This window comes from Homalodisca vitripennis, chromosome 3 (assembly GCF_021130785.1).
Source record: "Homalodisca vitripennis isolate AUS2020 chromosome 3, UT_GWSS_2.1, whole genome shotgun sequence".
Lineage (NCBI taxonomy): Eukaryota > Metazoa > Arthropoda > Insecta > Hemiptera > Cicadellidae > Homalodisca > Homalodisca vitripennis.
Genome location: NC_060209.1, coordinates 206,520,013 through 206,533,107, shown reverse-complemented (window position 1 = coordinate 206,533,107; position 13,095 = coordinate 206,520,013). Strand labels below are relative to the sequence as shown.

The window sequence follows — 13,095 nt, the reverse complement described above, 5'->3', positions numbered from 1 at the left end:
CCCTGACTGTGAGGTGCGCCGAGTGGCTGTGTCATGGATACATGATCTGTCCAGTGACGAGCTGGTGGACTATCTGCCACAGCTTGTGTAGACAGTGTTATAGTTGTGAATGTGTCATGTGCAGTTTCCCTGACTGTGAGGTGCGCCGAGTGGCTGTGTCATGGATACAGGATCTGTCTAGTGACGAGCTGGTGGACTATCTGCCACAGCTTGTGTAGGCAGTATTATAATTGTGAATGTGTCATGTGCAGTTTCCCTGACTGTGAGGTGCGCCGAGTTGCTGTGTCGTGGATACATGATCTGTCCAGTGACGAGCTGGTGGACTATCTGCCACAGCTTGTGTAGGCAGTGTTATAGTTGTGAATGTGTCATGTGCAGTTTCCCTGACTGTGAGGTGCGCCGAGTGGCTGTGTCGTGGATACAGGATCTGTCCAGTGACGAGCTGGTGGACTATCTGCCACAGCTTGTGTAGGCAGTATTATAATTGTGAATGTGTCATGTGCAGTTTCCCTGACTGTGAGGTGCGCCGAGTGGCTGTGTCATGGATACATGATCTGTCCAGTGACGAGCTGGTGGACTATCTGCCACAGCTTGTGTAGGCAGTGTTATAGTTGTGAATGTGTCATGTGCAGTTTCCCTGACTGTGAGGTGCGCCGAGTGGCTGTGTCGTGGATACATGATCTGTCCAGTGACGAGCTGGTGGACTATCTGCCACAGCTGGTGTAGGCAGTGTTATAGTTTTGAATGTGCCATGTGCAGTTTCCCTGACTGTGAGGTGCAGTGAATAGCTGTCTCATGGATACAGGATCTGTCCAGTGATGAGCTGACGGTGGACTATCTGCCACAGCTTGTGTAGGCAGTGTTATAGTTGTGAATGTGCCATGTGCAGTTTCCCTGACTGTGAGGTGCGCCGAGTGGCTGTGTCGTGGATACATGATCTGTCCAGTGACGAGCTGGTGGACTATCTGCCACAGCTGGTGCAGGCTTTTTTATAGTTATGAATGTGTCATGTGCAGTTTCCCTGACTGTGAGGTGCGCCGAGTGGCTGTGTCGTGGATACATGATCTGTCCAGTGACGAGCTGGTGGACTATCTGCCACAGCTGGTGCAGGCTTTTTTATAGTTATGAATGTGTCATGTGCAGTTTCCCTGACTGTGAGGTGCGCCGAGTGGCTGTGTCGTGGATACAGGATCTGTCCAGTGACGAGCTGGTGGACTATCTGCCACAGCTTGTGCAGGCACTGAAGCACGAGACGTACGAAGCCTCACCACTTGCTCGGCTGCTGCTGGAGCGTGCCCTTACCTCACCACGGGTCGCCCACCACCTTTACTGGCTTCTCACCCAGGCCCTGCCCGGCCCCTCTCCTCAGGTCAGCTGACATCAATATTGTAATATTTATACTTCTTTAATAATATGTCAATTTTATGCAGGGACTGTTTATAGGTTTTGAGGTATTCTGTTATTCTGTGAAGATTGTGCACCATGACCCAAACAGGTATGGTACTAAAGTAATAATGACAAACGTAGCAATTATCACCTGTCTCCATTTGGGCTATTACCAGTACAGATATAAATTTGTTTTGTCAAATATTAAATATTTGCCAATTTATTGTATCTGGAATAATATTTGCCATTTCTGTTTAGCTTAGTTATACTCATTAATTGTTTCCAAAAAATACATTTTATAGACTCATAGCTGAATGCAATTACACATCATTACATGATAAATTACGTCTAAAAATGGTCCTAATGTAATCGCGCTTGCCTGCTACTTCACAGTCACCACAACAATAGATCTATGTATGTGGTACTTAGTAGTGTTTTGTATAGATTTTAATTTTCGCCATTACTTATTTTATAGTGGATCACTTAATGTATTTTCATCTTTACTTTAGTCGTTTTGTTAATTAAACAACTGAACCTAATATAAAAATAATCAGTTGATAAACTGATTGAAAATGTAAGTTCAATTTTGCTTGTAGTGAGTTTGTGGTGTAAAAGCAAATATGAAAGTAACATATACCCCATAGGCAAGCATAGTTATTCTAACTCATCGTTATACTTGCTATTATGCTCTGGCTACTATTTGTCCCCTTGTACAGTGCCTGCAAACATAATTTTATTTGCCTAGATGTATTTTGTATAAACCAGTTCTGGGATGATGGGGAAAATAATTGCAAGTTTACAATGGAAATAGGAAAAAGAACGGATGTAAAATTGATCCTTGTGGAACCTCATACTTTATTCTTTATTAATTCAGTTGAAAAAAATTTAAAAAATGATTTACAACATTTTAACTTACAACTGAGATTAGTTCCCCACACGAGCAAATGCTTGTGGGTGGGGAATGAGTTCATATAGTCTAAGAAGAACGAAACAAAACACAAAAATTACACTTTCACTTTAAACAGCAAATAATTTAAACTCTTTGTTTATAGACTTACATAATTTTTGTAATACGAAAGCAAAAAAATTTTACTTAGATACATTGTCATAAAATGTAAAAAATTCATATAAACAATAGTTTTTACATTTTTTAGATCATTCATGTGCATTCAGAAATTAAATACAATATTACATACGTATTAATTTAGTCCTGTGTTAACAAAGATTAGCACACACACACGCACACTAGAGCAACGGGTCTACAATCTACTCATACTGTGAGGAGAAATAGAGTCTAATTTCCTCCTGCCCGATTTATTGACAGTTTTCTTATACGTATTTATACTGCCCGTACGAGATGTTTGATATAGACTGCAAGTTTGGAATGAACTTTCTTAGCAATGTAATGTGATGGCTTTCTCATACAGCAAAGCTCTTGTAAAAGATTAAGAAAAGAGGACAAGATACTTTAAATGGATTTGGGTCTCAGGATTAAGACAATAAAAAATGTTTATCTCTCCATATGTTAAAGGGTGGGCGTTTCTCCTAGATCAGAGTAAGGAGGATATAAGAATGATAATAAGGATGCTGACAGGACATGGCCCCCTTAGAAAACACCTCATGAAGGTGGGCCTTAGTCAGACTGATAAATGCAGACTCTGCAGAGAAGCAGAGGAATCAGCAGAGCATATTTGGCTAAACTGTCCTGCCATATCTAAAATCCGGAAAAGATTCCTAGGGACATATCTCCTCAGCCTCAAGAATATCAGAGAACAGCAGCTCTCAAATCTGATCGGCTTCTGTAAACGTCTCAGATTCTGAGGATACAAATATAAGTAAGGGAGATGCAAAGGTCCTTTTAGGACTAAGTGCGGAAACAATCATCTCTTTCCCTCAGGAAAAAAAGGTGATGAGATTGAAGTAAATAATAAAATTAACCTTGGTGCATGAAGCTCTTATGGAGTACGTGTGAGATATTTGGCCAAACATGTTATTCTTGTTTTTTGTAAATATACACAATCAGGGTTCTTACGTATAATTGTGGAATGTTTTAAAGCAGGTCTGTAGGAAAGCGACAATTGTTTGCAGAGCCTCTTTGGTTATTAAATTTTGTGTTATTTCTAAAGGATAAAGAATGCTTTTAAAACAACCCCTCCAAGCCAAAATACCGTACTATAATATCCATTGAATATATGCGTAGTAAACAATCCTAAGCAAGTCATATGCGAGATTTCTACTGAGAAACTGTTGGAGTTTAGTCTTGAGTCTTATATGTTTGTTTCATTCCATGCAGTTATAAAAAATAACACGTAAATATCTGTAGTCAGAAACAATGTTGACACGCAAACACGCTGCATGTCTGCCGATGGTCAGCACACATATGAAGCCGTAAGTAAGTTAACATTGCCAGGATCACAATCAGCTCTGATGGAAATAGCAAGCATTTTTCTTTTATATATTGACTGTAAGTCGATTTTGATCAAACCAACGTTTGACGGCGAGCAGGCCAAGCTTCCTCCCAGTTGTTCCCTTAAACAGCAAAGCTGTGTTGTCGGCATACAGGAATGTCTTGCTAAAAACCAGATTGACTTTACTCAGAAAGTGAAAAACAGTAAGGGCCCAACATACTTCCCTGCAATCGATTTTCATTGGAGAACTATATTTGTGGTCTAATATTGAAACTAATAAGGTAGCTTTGGAACCATTTCAGAGCGGTACTCCAGAACCCAATACATTCAAAGTTTTTCAGTAATAAAACTCTATCAACAGTGTCAAATGCTTTGGCTAAATCTACTACTGGGTTTTCTTTTTCTCTATCGCTTCATGAATATTTTTTGTTAATAAAAAAGCCCATCATTTAGATTTTGGTCTTTTCTAATTTTTGATTTGATTTGAGAATAAAAGGTTATTTTCAATGTAAAATTTCTCAAGTTGCAATCTAATACAATTTTTGAGTAATTTTCACAACATACTATCTAGAGTAATTGGTATGAAGCTAACACATTGATCCTTCCGTTACCCTGTATAAATCGGGATTCTTTTGTAAGTTTGAAAGTGTTTGGGAAAATGCCCTCATTAATACTCTGGTTTATTATATGAAGCAGGGGAAATTGTATATGGACGAAATCATTTTTAATCAATGAAGCCAATGTTATCAATGCCGGGAGCTGAGCTGCCCTACAAACCCGTGAAAACATGATGAAGTTCGATGTCCGATGTTGTAATTAATGGTTCAATTTTATGTCTATTTTGTTTCGTGAAAAATGTTATAAAGTTTGATTTACTTGAATTCAATAATAAATTATGATTATTTAAGAATTCTTTGGTAGCTGCCAAGTCAATATAAGCAGAAATCTCAATGTCACTATCATGTTAGTGTCTTCTGCATATAAACAAATTTTGCTTACAGTGGCATGTTTTGTAATTCCTTTCAGATAACAAATGAAAAGTAGGGGGCCCAATATTGAGCCTTGTGGGACCCCATACCTTATTATTTGATGACTTGATGCAATTATGCACTATAATAGATATTTTGACGCCCTTACAATTCTCCAAGGAATTTGTAAATAAAGATTGGATTGTATTGTAATTTTTCTTATATAATTACAGATTAAGTTATTTTCTGTAAATTGTGTTTCCACATATTGTTTCCTGTTACTGAGATAAGAGTTAACCAACTGAGTTCTTTTCTGTTTATACCTAATTCTTTCAGTTTATCTAATAACAATTTGTGAGACACACTATCAAAAGCTCGTGATAGGTCAAGAAATATCCCTACCACTTTTTTTCCTGCATCGACTGAATTGATTATGTTTTCAATAAACTCAATCTCAGCTGTAATAGTGGATTTTCCCGGCAAAAACCCATGATGTTCTTTATCTGTTAATCTATTGAAATCTAAATATTTTATAAGTTGGTTGTAGACAATACGTTCAAAGATTTTTGAGAAAGAAGACAGAATCGACACTGGCCTGTAACAGGAGACATCCCTTGTATTATTTCTTTTTAAACTGGTATAACTTTAGAAATTTTTAGTTTTGATAGAAAATTACCTGATATGAGAGAAGAGTTTATTAAGTGTGTTAAAGACTTTTTAAGAAATCTTATAGGATTTTTAATAACTATTATGTGAATTTCATTAACTCCAGCAGAATATTTATTTTCAAAGGAGAGAACAACCTTTTCTACTTCTTTTTCAGTAACGGAACTAAATAAAAATGTTTTACTTGTATTTTGATTAAAGTTTTGTTGTACTTTACTGTTTGCTTGACCATCTATGTGTAGTACTATTTGTTCATCTACCACGTTTGTGAAAAAGTGATTGAAAATTCACTAATCTCCATTGAATTATTGATCTTTACCTCCTGATTGTGTAATCTAATATTGGTTGCCAATTTTTGTGGTTCTCTCAATTTTGAATTATTTAATTATTTTCCAAGTTGTTTTAGATTTATTTGAAGAGTTTAAAATATGTTTAGTCATAAGTTTTTTTTGCGTATTTATAATGTTTTGAATTAAAGATTTCTTTTTTTCATCAATAATTGGTTCTAAGCTGATATTTTTGGAAGATGTAAAGATATTTTCTAGTTCAACTAGTTGATTTAGTTTATTTTTTAGATCACTAGTTATCCATTTTTGGGTTTTATAAGGTCTTTCTTTAACTGTTACATATTGTAGTCCACATGTTTTGCTGCATTTTTCCCATTCGTGTCGTGATTACACTTTGGACAATTCAATCTAAACGAAATATGTAGAAAAAAATTTCAGAACTAAAAGAAGGGGAATAAAAATCTTGTTTCAGCAGAATAACACTTTCCAAACTCCAATTACGTATGTTAAAACAGAAAAAGGAAAACAAATCCTATTTAAAAAATTCACTGAAAAACATCACTGGGCGCGAATAAACATGTGCAGGCGGGCCGGTGTGTACACTCAGGAACACTCTTTTTTCTATGCCCCTTCCTCATCAGTAGACTGATAAGAACTGACATTTACACTATCTTAGATATCCCTTTTATAAAAGAAAGCATGACCTATCTTTCACTTACCTACAGAACTCAAGTGAAATCGGGACAGAGGACCAGAGTGTGTGCGAGGCGAGATACTTCCGTCGTCTGCAGTTAATGTTGCGTGCTCTACTGGCAATATCTGGGGAAGCTCCCAGAGAACGCTTCATGTCACAGCAGCTGCTAGTTAAGGTTGGTTATTATAGCCACTAAGTCTGATAGATGAAAGATATTTTGAGATTGGCCAATAATTGATTTTAATTTATTAAAAGTAACTTTATTATTTTTTTAAACATTCTTTCCTCTTGGAACTCACATGTATTTGTTATATTGTTCATGTAACTTCTCAAAACATTTCTAGTTTTTTAGTTGAAGATTTTGATTGTAGAAACAACAAATTGATTTGTTTCTAATCAGCTTACTGTTACATTAATTTCGTGTTTATATTTGGAAACAGCTAGACATTAACAGATATAGGGAGGATATTCATGGGTGGTAAAATTGTGTTTGACTAGGTACTTTTTTACAAACTACATTGTAGTGGAGTATTGTCATACAATAAAAACTATCCTTTTTACTAATTTGTTCAGAGTTTTGTCTGCTGCCATTTCTCGCATAATTTATAAATCAATGTTTAAGTTCTCTATTTGTTGTTTTGCTTTGTAAAATATGTAGTAGATCAGGTTTTAGTAGTCTGTCATCACATTTCATCTAAGCAAATCTTTTTCTCCTTTGTTTCCATTTTTAATTTTTCATGCCTGTGACAGAGATTTTGTCACAGAATCATGTATAAATCGCCATACCTCATCATCTGTCGCAATAGTTTTTAAGAAATTACATTTTTAAATATAAACAAGATACATGACATGTCACGTAGCAGGTTTAGCTGAGACTCCATGCAAACTCTCAAGCTACACGTGTTACTATGTCACATGTTAACATTTCATATGATCGTTCTCAGTTGTTTACAAATTATATTTTTAAATATAAACAAGATACATGACATGTCACGTAGCAGGTTTAGCTGATACTCCATGCAAACTCTCAAGCTACACGTGTTACTATGTCACATGTTAACATTTCATATGATCATTCTCAGTTGTTTACAAATTATATTTTTAAATATAAACAAGATACATGACATGTCACGTAGCAGGTTTAGCTGAGACTCCATGCAAACTCTCAAGCTACACGTGTTACTATGTCACATGTTAACATTTCATATGATCGTTCTCAGTTGTTTACAAATTATATTTTTAAATATAAACAAGATACATGACATGTCACGTAGCAGGTTTAGCTGAGACTCCACGCAAACTCTCAAGCTACACGTGTTACTATGTCACATGTTAACATTTCATATGATCATTCTCAGTTGTTTACAAATTATATTTTTAAATATAAACAAGATACATGACATGTCACGTAGCAGGTTTAGCTGAGATTCCATGCAAACTCTCAAGCTACACGTGTTACTATGTCACATGTTAACATTTCATATGATCGTTCTCAGTTGTTTACAAATTATATTTTTAAATATAAACAAGATACATGACATGTCACGTAGCAGGTTTAGCTGAGACTCCATGCAAACTCTCAAGCTACACGTGTTACTATGTCACATGTTAACATTTCATATGATCGTTCTCAGTTGTTTACAAATTTATTCATTCTGTAATTTATCTCATTCGCCATCACGGTTACCTACAAGACCAATGTAAAAACACACACCAATGTTCAGCCAAACCCCATGGAGTGACATGCATTGTCATCTAACTCAGTGTTGCCAATACAGAAATGAAGTCTTATAATTCAGTTCGTTTTCAAGATATTATACGGACAGACCGAAATGAAATGCTCAGACAATTATGTTCCTGCACAAGTCTACTCTCTTTTCCTTTTGTTCAGAGAATTATATTTTCTGAACTATGCGTAAATAAACAAGATAACTGTATTCAAATCATCATAAAGAATTTTGTTTAACCCTTTGCACGCCATAAGCGATTTAATCCGCTAGCGTAGAATTCCGTTTAACGCCCATAGCGATATGGGCTGATAACTCGTATTCGCAAACTATGAGTTACGAATCTAAAGGCCCTAATAGTTGTCGAATTATCTGCTAGATGGCAGGACAAGTCACTTTTGTTGTCTGCTGCCGTCTGGCAATGTGCAAACCGAACATCTGGGGAATATCGATAAATAACAGCTGTTCCTTTGTTCTCATCCGTCTTTGCCATACTTCTTCAAACGCCTATAGCGATATATATCGCAAACTATGAGTTACGAAACTAAAGGCCCTTATAGTTGTCGAATTATCTGCTAGATGGCAGGACAAGTCACTTTTGTTGTCTGCTGCCGTCTGGCAATGTGCAAACCGAACATCTGGGGAATATCGATAAATAACAGCTGTTCCTTTGTTCTCATCCGTCTTTGCCATACTTCTTCAAACGCCCATAGCGATATATATCGCAAACTATGAGTTACGAATCTAAAGGCCCTAATAGTTGTCGAATTATCTGCTAGATGGCAGGACAAGTCACTTTTGTTGTCTGCTGCCGTCTGGCAATGTGCAAACCGAACATCTGGGGAATATCGATAAATAACAGCTGTTCCTTTGTTCTCATCCGTCTTTGCCATACTTCTTCAAACGCCCATAGCGATATATATCGCAAACTATGAGTTACGAATCTAAAGGCCCTAATAGTTGTCGAATTATCTGCTAGATGGCAGGACAAGTCACTTTTGTTGTCTGCTGCTGTCTGGCAATGTGCAAACCGAACATCTGGGGAATATCGATAAATAACAGCTGTTCCTTTGTTCTCATCCGTCTTTGCCATACTTCTTCAAACGCCTATAGCGATATATATCGCAAACTATGAGTTACGAATCTAAAGGCCCTAATAGTTTTTGAATTATCTGCTAGATGGCAGGACAAGTCACTTTTGTTGTCTGCTGCTGTCTGGCAATGTGCAAACCGAACATCTGGGGAATATCGATAAATAACAGCGTTTCCTTTGTTCTCATCCGTCTTTGCCATACTTCTTCAAACGCCTATAGCGATATATATCGCAAACTATGAGTTACGAATCTAAAGGCCCTAATAGTTTTTGAATTATCTGCTAGATGGCAGGACAAGTCACTTTTGTTGTCTGCTGCCGTCTGGCAATGTGCAAACCGAACATCTGGGGAATATCGATAAATAACAGCTGTTCCTTTGTTCTCATCCGTCTTTGCCATACTTCTTCAAACGCCCATAGCGATATATATCGCAAACTATGAGTTACGAATCTAAAGGCCCTAATAGTTGTCGAATTATCTGCTAGATGGCAGGACAAGTCACTTTTGTTGTCTGCTGCCGTCTGGCAATGTGCAAACCGAACATCTGGGGAATATCGATAAATAACAGCTGTTCCTTTGTTCTCATCCGTCTTTGCCATACTTCTTCAAACGCCCATAGCGAGTATTTCCACCGCCATTACAGGAGGCTTGTTTGGTGCTCTAGTTTTGTCGTTCTTGCTTACTGATAGTTTTCTTTTGAGTTTTAGTACAGTTTTATTAGTTCAGTGTTTTTAAAGTTTTTAAATCTTGACATACTTTATGAAAATATTTCCATTATCATGGCTAATGGAGACGACCCAGATTTTGACGATTTCGTTCTTGGGGTTATGAACGCTTACAAGTGCAGTTGAGGATGATGAGCAACAGGACATTATGTTGCATAATTTTAGTGAAAGTGAAACTGACCCAGAAGATGAAAGCGAAGCTTCAAATTCAAATAGGTCTACGAGAAACCTTTCCTGGACTGAGGTAACTAATAGTGATCCAGGTCCTAGCCATACAATACCCATTTACAGTGTAAATCATGGACCTAACTTACCCATTTCTTTTGATTCCAATTCAAAACCAATTGAATATTTTGACCTTTTTTCAGTGATGAAATAATTGATTGTATTGTATATGAAACAAATCTGTATGCAAACAAGAAAATCAGCACAAATGTTTCACCCAACTCAAGACTCAATAGATGGAATGATATAACAGCATGTGATTACAAAGCTTTCCTTGGTGAAATAATAAATATGGGTCTGATTCCAATGACCTCTTTTGAAGAATACTTCAGTACAAAATGGGAATCACGTATGAAGTTTTTTAGTGATGTATTTTCTAAAAACTAATTTCTCAACATTTTTTGGCAAATGCACTTCAACCACGATCGTCAAAAAAAGGCTGATGTCAAAAAAAAGGCTTCCTCATACAACCTCTAATTGATCATATGAGACAGATGTGTAAATTATTTTACAACCTTCAAAAACCCAAAAAAATTTGTATGAAAGTATTTGTCTTATCTGACTACTTTATATCATCCTACAACTTTTTGCGACTGACACAAAAGTGGTATAGGAAAACTTTTTTTTGCTGTTGTAGGTAGGAATCGTAAATTCGTACTTATTGTATAAATGTATACAAAAAAAAAAGCTTGAAAAAGCCAATGACACATGCACAGTTCAGAAAAAGCTTGGTGGGGGAACCTCGTTGCAAGCAAACTGGTGCATCAATGTGCAGACGCGGCTGCAGGGGTCGACCCAGTCAAGGTCAAGGAGCGCCACCCGCTGAATGGCTAAACAAGAAGCCACTCTTAATCCTAAAGAGACTAAAGGGGAGTGCGAGGTGTGTTGTTTGTCTGAAAAAGGGCTTGAGAAAAGAAACGATATACTTGTGCAAAACATGCACCGATAACCCAGCCCTACATCCAGAAGTGTGTTTTGAAGTTTTTCATACCATGGACGACTATTCATGAACAGAAAACAAAAAACTTGTAGAATAGTTTGTCTTTCTACTGTTTTCCAAAATCTGTACTTCTTTACCTCTCATATAATGTTTTTTCCATGTATGTGTTAGTAAAAAATATACTGTTTTATTAAAATAATATTGTTCAATTATTTCATACCTACTGGTACTTATAATTTTAAAAATACAATAAATTGTATAAAAATACCCGAAAACGCATTCAACTGGTGTTTTTACCGTTCAAATGAACTATTTAACCAAATAAAAAAATAACTTTAAGTTTAAAAAAATATATAAAAATTTTGTAATTTGGCGCTAGGGCAAAATACCTATACAAGAATTTGGTGTTTAAAGGGTTAATAGTCACATTGTTAATCATTGTGCACTTGTGGATAGCATAGTAACTCTAGAAGAATTAATTAACTGTTAGCAGATTGTGATTAACATGGTAACTCTAGAATTCTTTTTTGGTATTTCTTCACGAAAACGCTTGATTGTATTTTTCAACACATCCTCTTCTTAGCATCTGTATGTTAAAAGCCTCAGATGTGATTAGTTTAAGAAAATAACATGGTACTTAAAGTTGGTACTCACTTCCAATGATACATTTCAAAATCTGATGAATAAGCACAGGCCTTTGTCTGAAACTACCTGCAAACTACCTGCAGCTTTCGATGGCGTAACAGAAAAATCTCAGATGGATCAACACGTTCACCATCCGCAGAAGAGACTTCAGCAATCTCCTGCGAATATAGGTGACAACACTAGGAACTTTTATACTCATATCTCATTGCAACAGAATTATAAGCTCTGTTAATGCATTACGATTGTGAGATTAGGCAGCTTTGGTGATATGATGCTGATTTCAGTCACAGAAAGTCCCCTGCTTCCAAGGTTTTTACGAGTTAGTTAATTGTAAGCCATGAATATGGCCAGAGCTGTGCAAAACCTCTGTGAACTTTAGTGAAAATTTCATTTAAATAATTGAAACCGTCTTTAGTTTGTTGCTTTAAATTGTGTGTAGGGACTGTTTGAGGTGGCCGAGACTGTGAAGACAACCAAGGAGTCACAGCGCCTGAATGCTCTGGTATCAGCGCTGGAGGTGCTGCACTTTAATATAGAAACCACCAAGACCTGCCTCCCTCTCAGTCCCAGCCTGGAGGTCAAAGGTGTCCACATCCGCTCCTGCTCCTACTTCCCTTCCAACACTCTTCCACTGAAGATCAACTTCCACTGTGCCGATGACTGTGTCATACCTGCCATCTTTAAGGTGAGTGATTATACATTTGCATGGACATATTGTACAAAAAGCATCAGCATCATAAAAATATAAATGTTTGTGTTATAAAATGCAGTTGTACAGTGTAACATGGAAAGAATTTTAAATTTACAAGGATTTACAGACGAATTAGGAGGGAATAATTCATGCCTCTCATTTTCATAGCTATGCACAATACTCCTGCTCTTCTTATTTTACTTATCGTGTATATACCTAATCTATTATTAATTATTTGCTTCATCCTTTACTTACTGTTTCTTTGGGATCATAACATTTTTGAAGTGGCAATATTGTAAAACCTTATTTTTTTCCTTAAAACTTTTATTAAAGATGGCCTGGTACTTTGGACTAGCCCATGAATAACTGTTTGTGTATCCATGATGTGGTTGTCAGTTTAAACTTACTCTAGTGATCATGTGTGTGACAGGTAGGAGATGACCTGGTACTTTGAATTAGTCCATGAATAACTGTTTTTGTATCCATGATGTGGTAGTCAGTTTAAACTTACTCTAGTGATCATGTGTGTGACAGGTAGGAGATGACCTGGTACTTTGAATTAGTCCATGAATAACTGTTTCTGTATCCATGATGTGGTAGTCAGTTTAAACTTACTCTAGTGATCATGTGTGTGACAGG

General features: G+C 36.6%; 1 protein-coding gene across 1 annotated transcript in view; it reads left to right on the top strand.

Moving 5' to 3' along the window:
- Positions 1-13,095, top strand: part of LOC124358058 (phosphatidylinositol 4-phosphate 3-kinase C2 domain-containing subunit beta-like) — a 212,912-nt gene that overhangs the window by 158,506 nt on the left and 41,311 nt on the right. Inside the window, 3 exon segments of the mRNA XM_046810345.1 lie at positions 1,144-1,369; positions 6,441-6,584; positions 12,205-12,450. Coding sequence (XP_046666301.1) covers positions 1,144-1,369; positions 6,441-6,584; positions 12,205-12,450 — 616 coding nt within the window.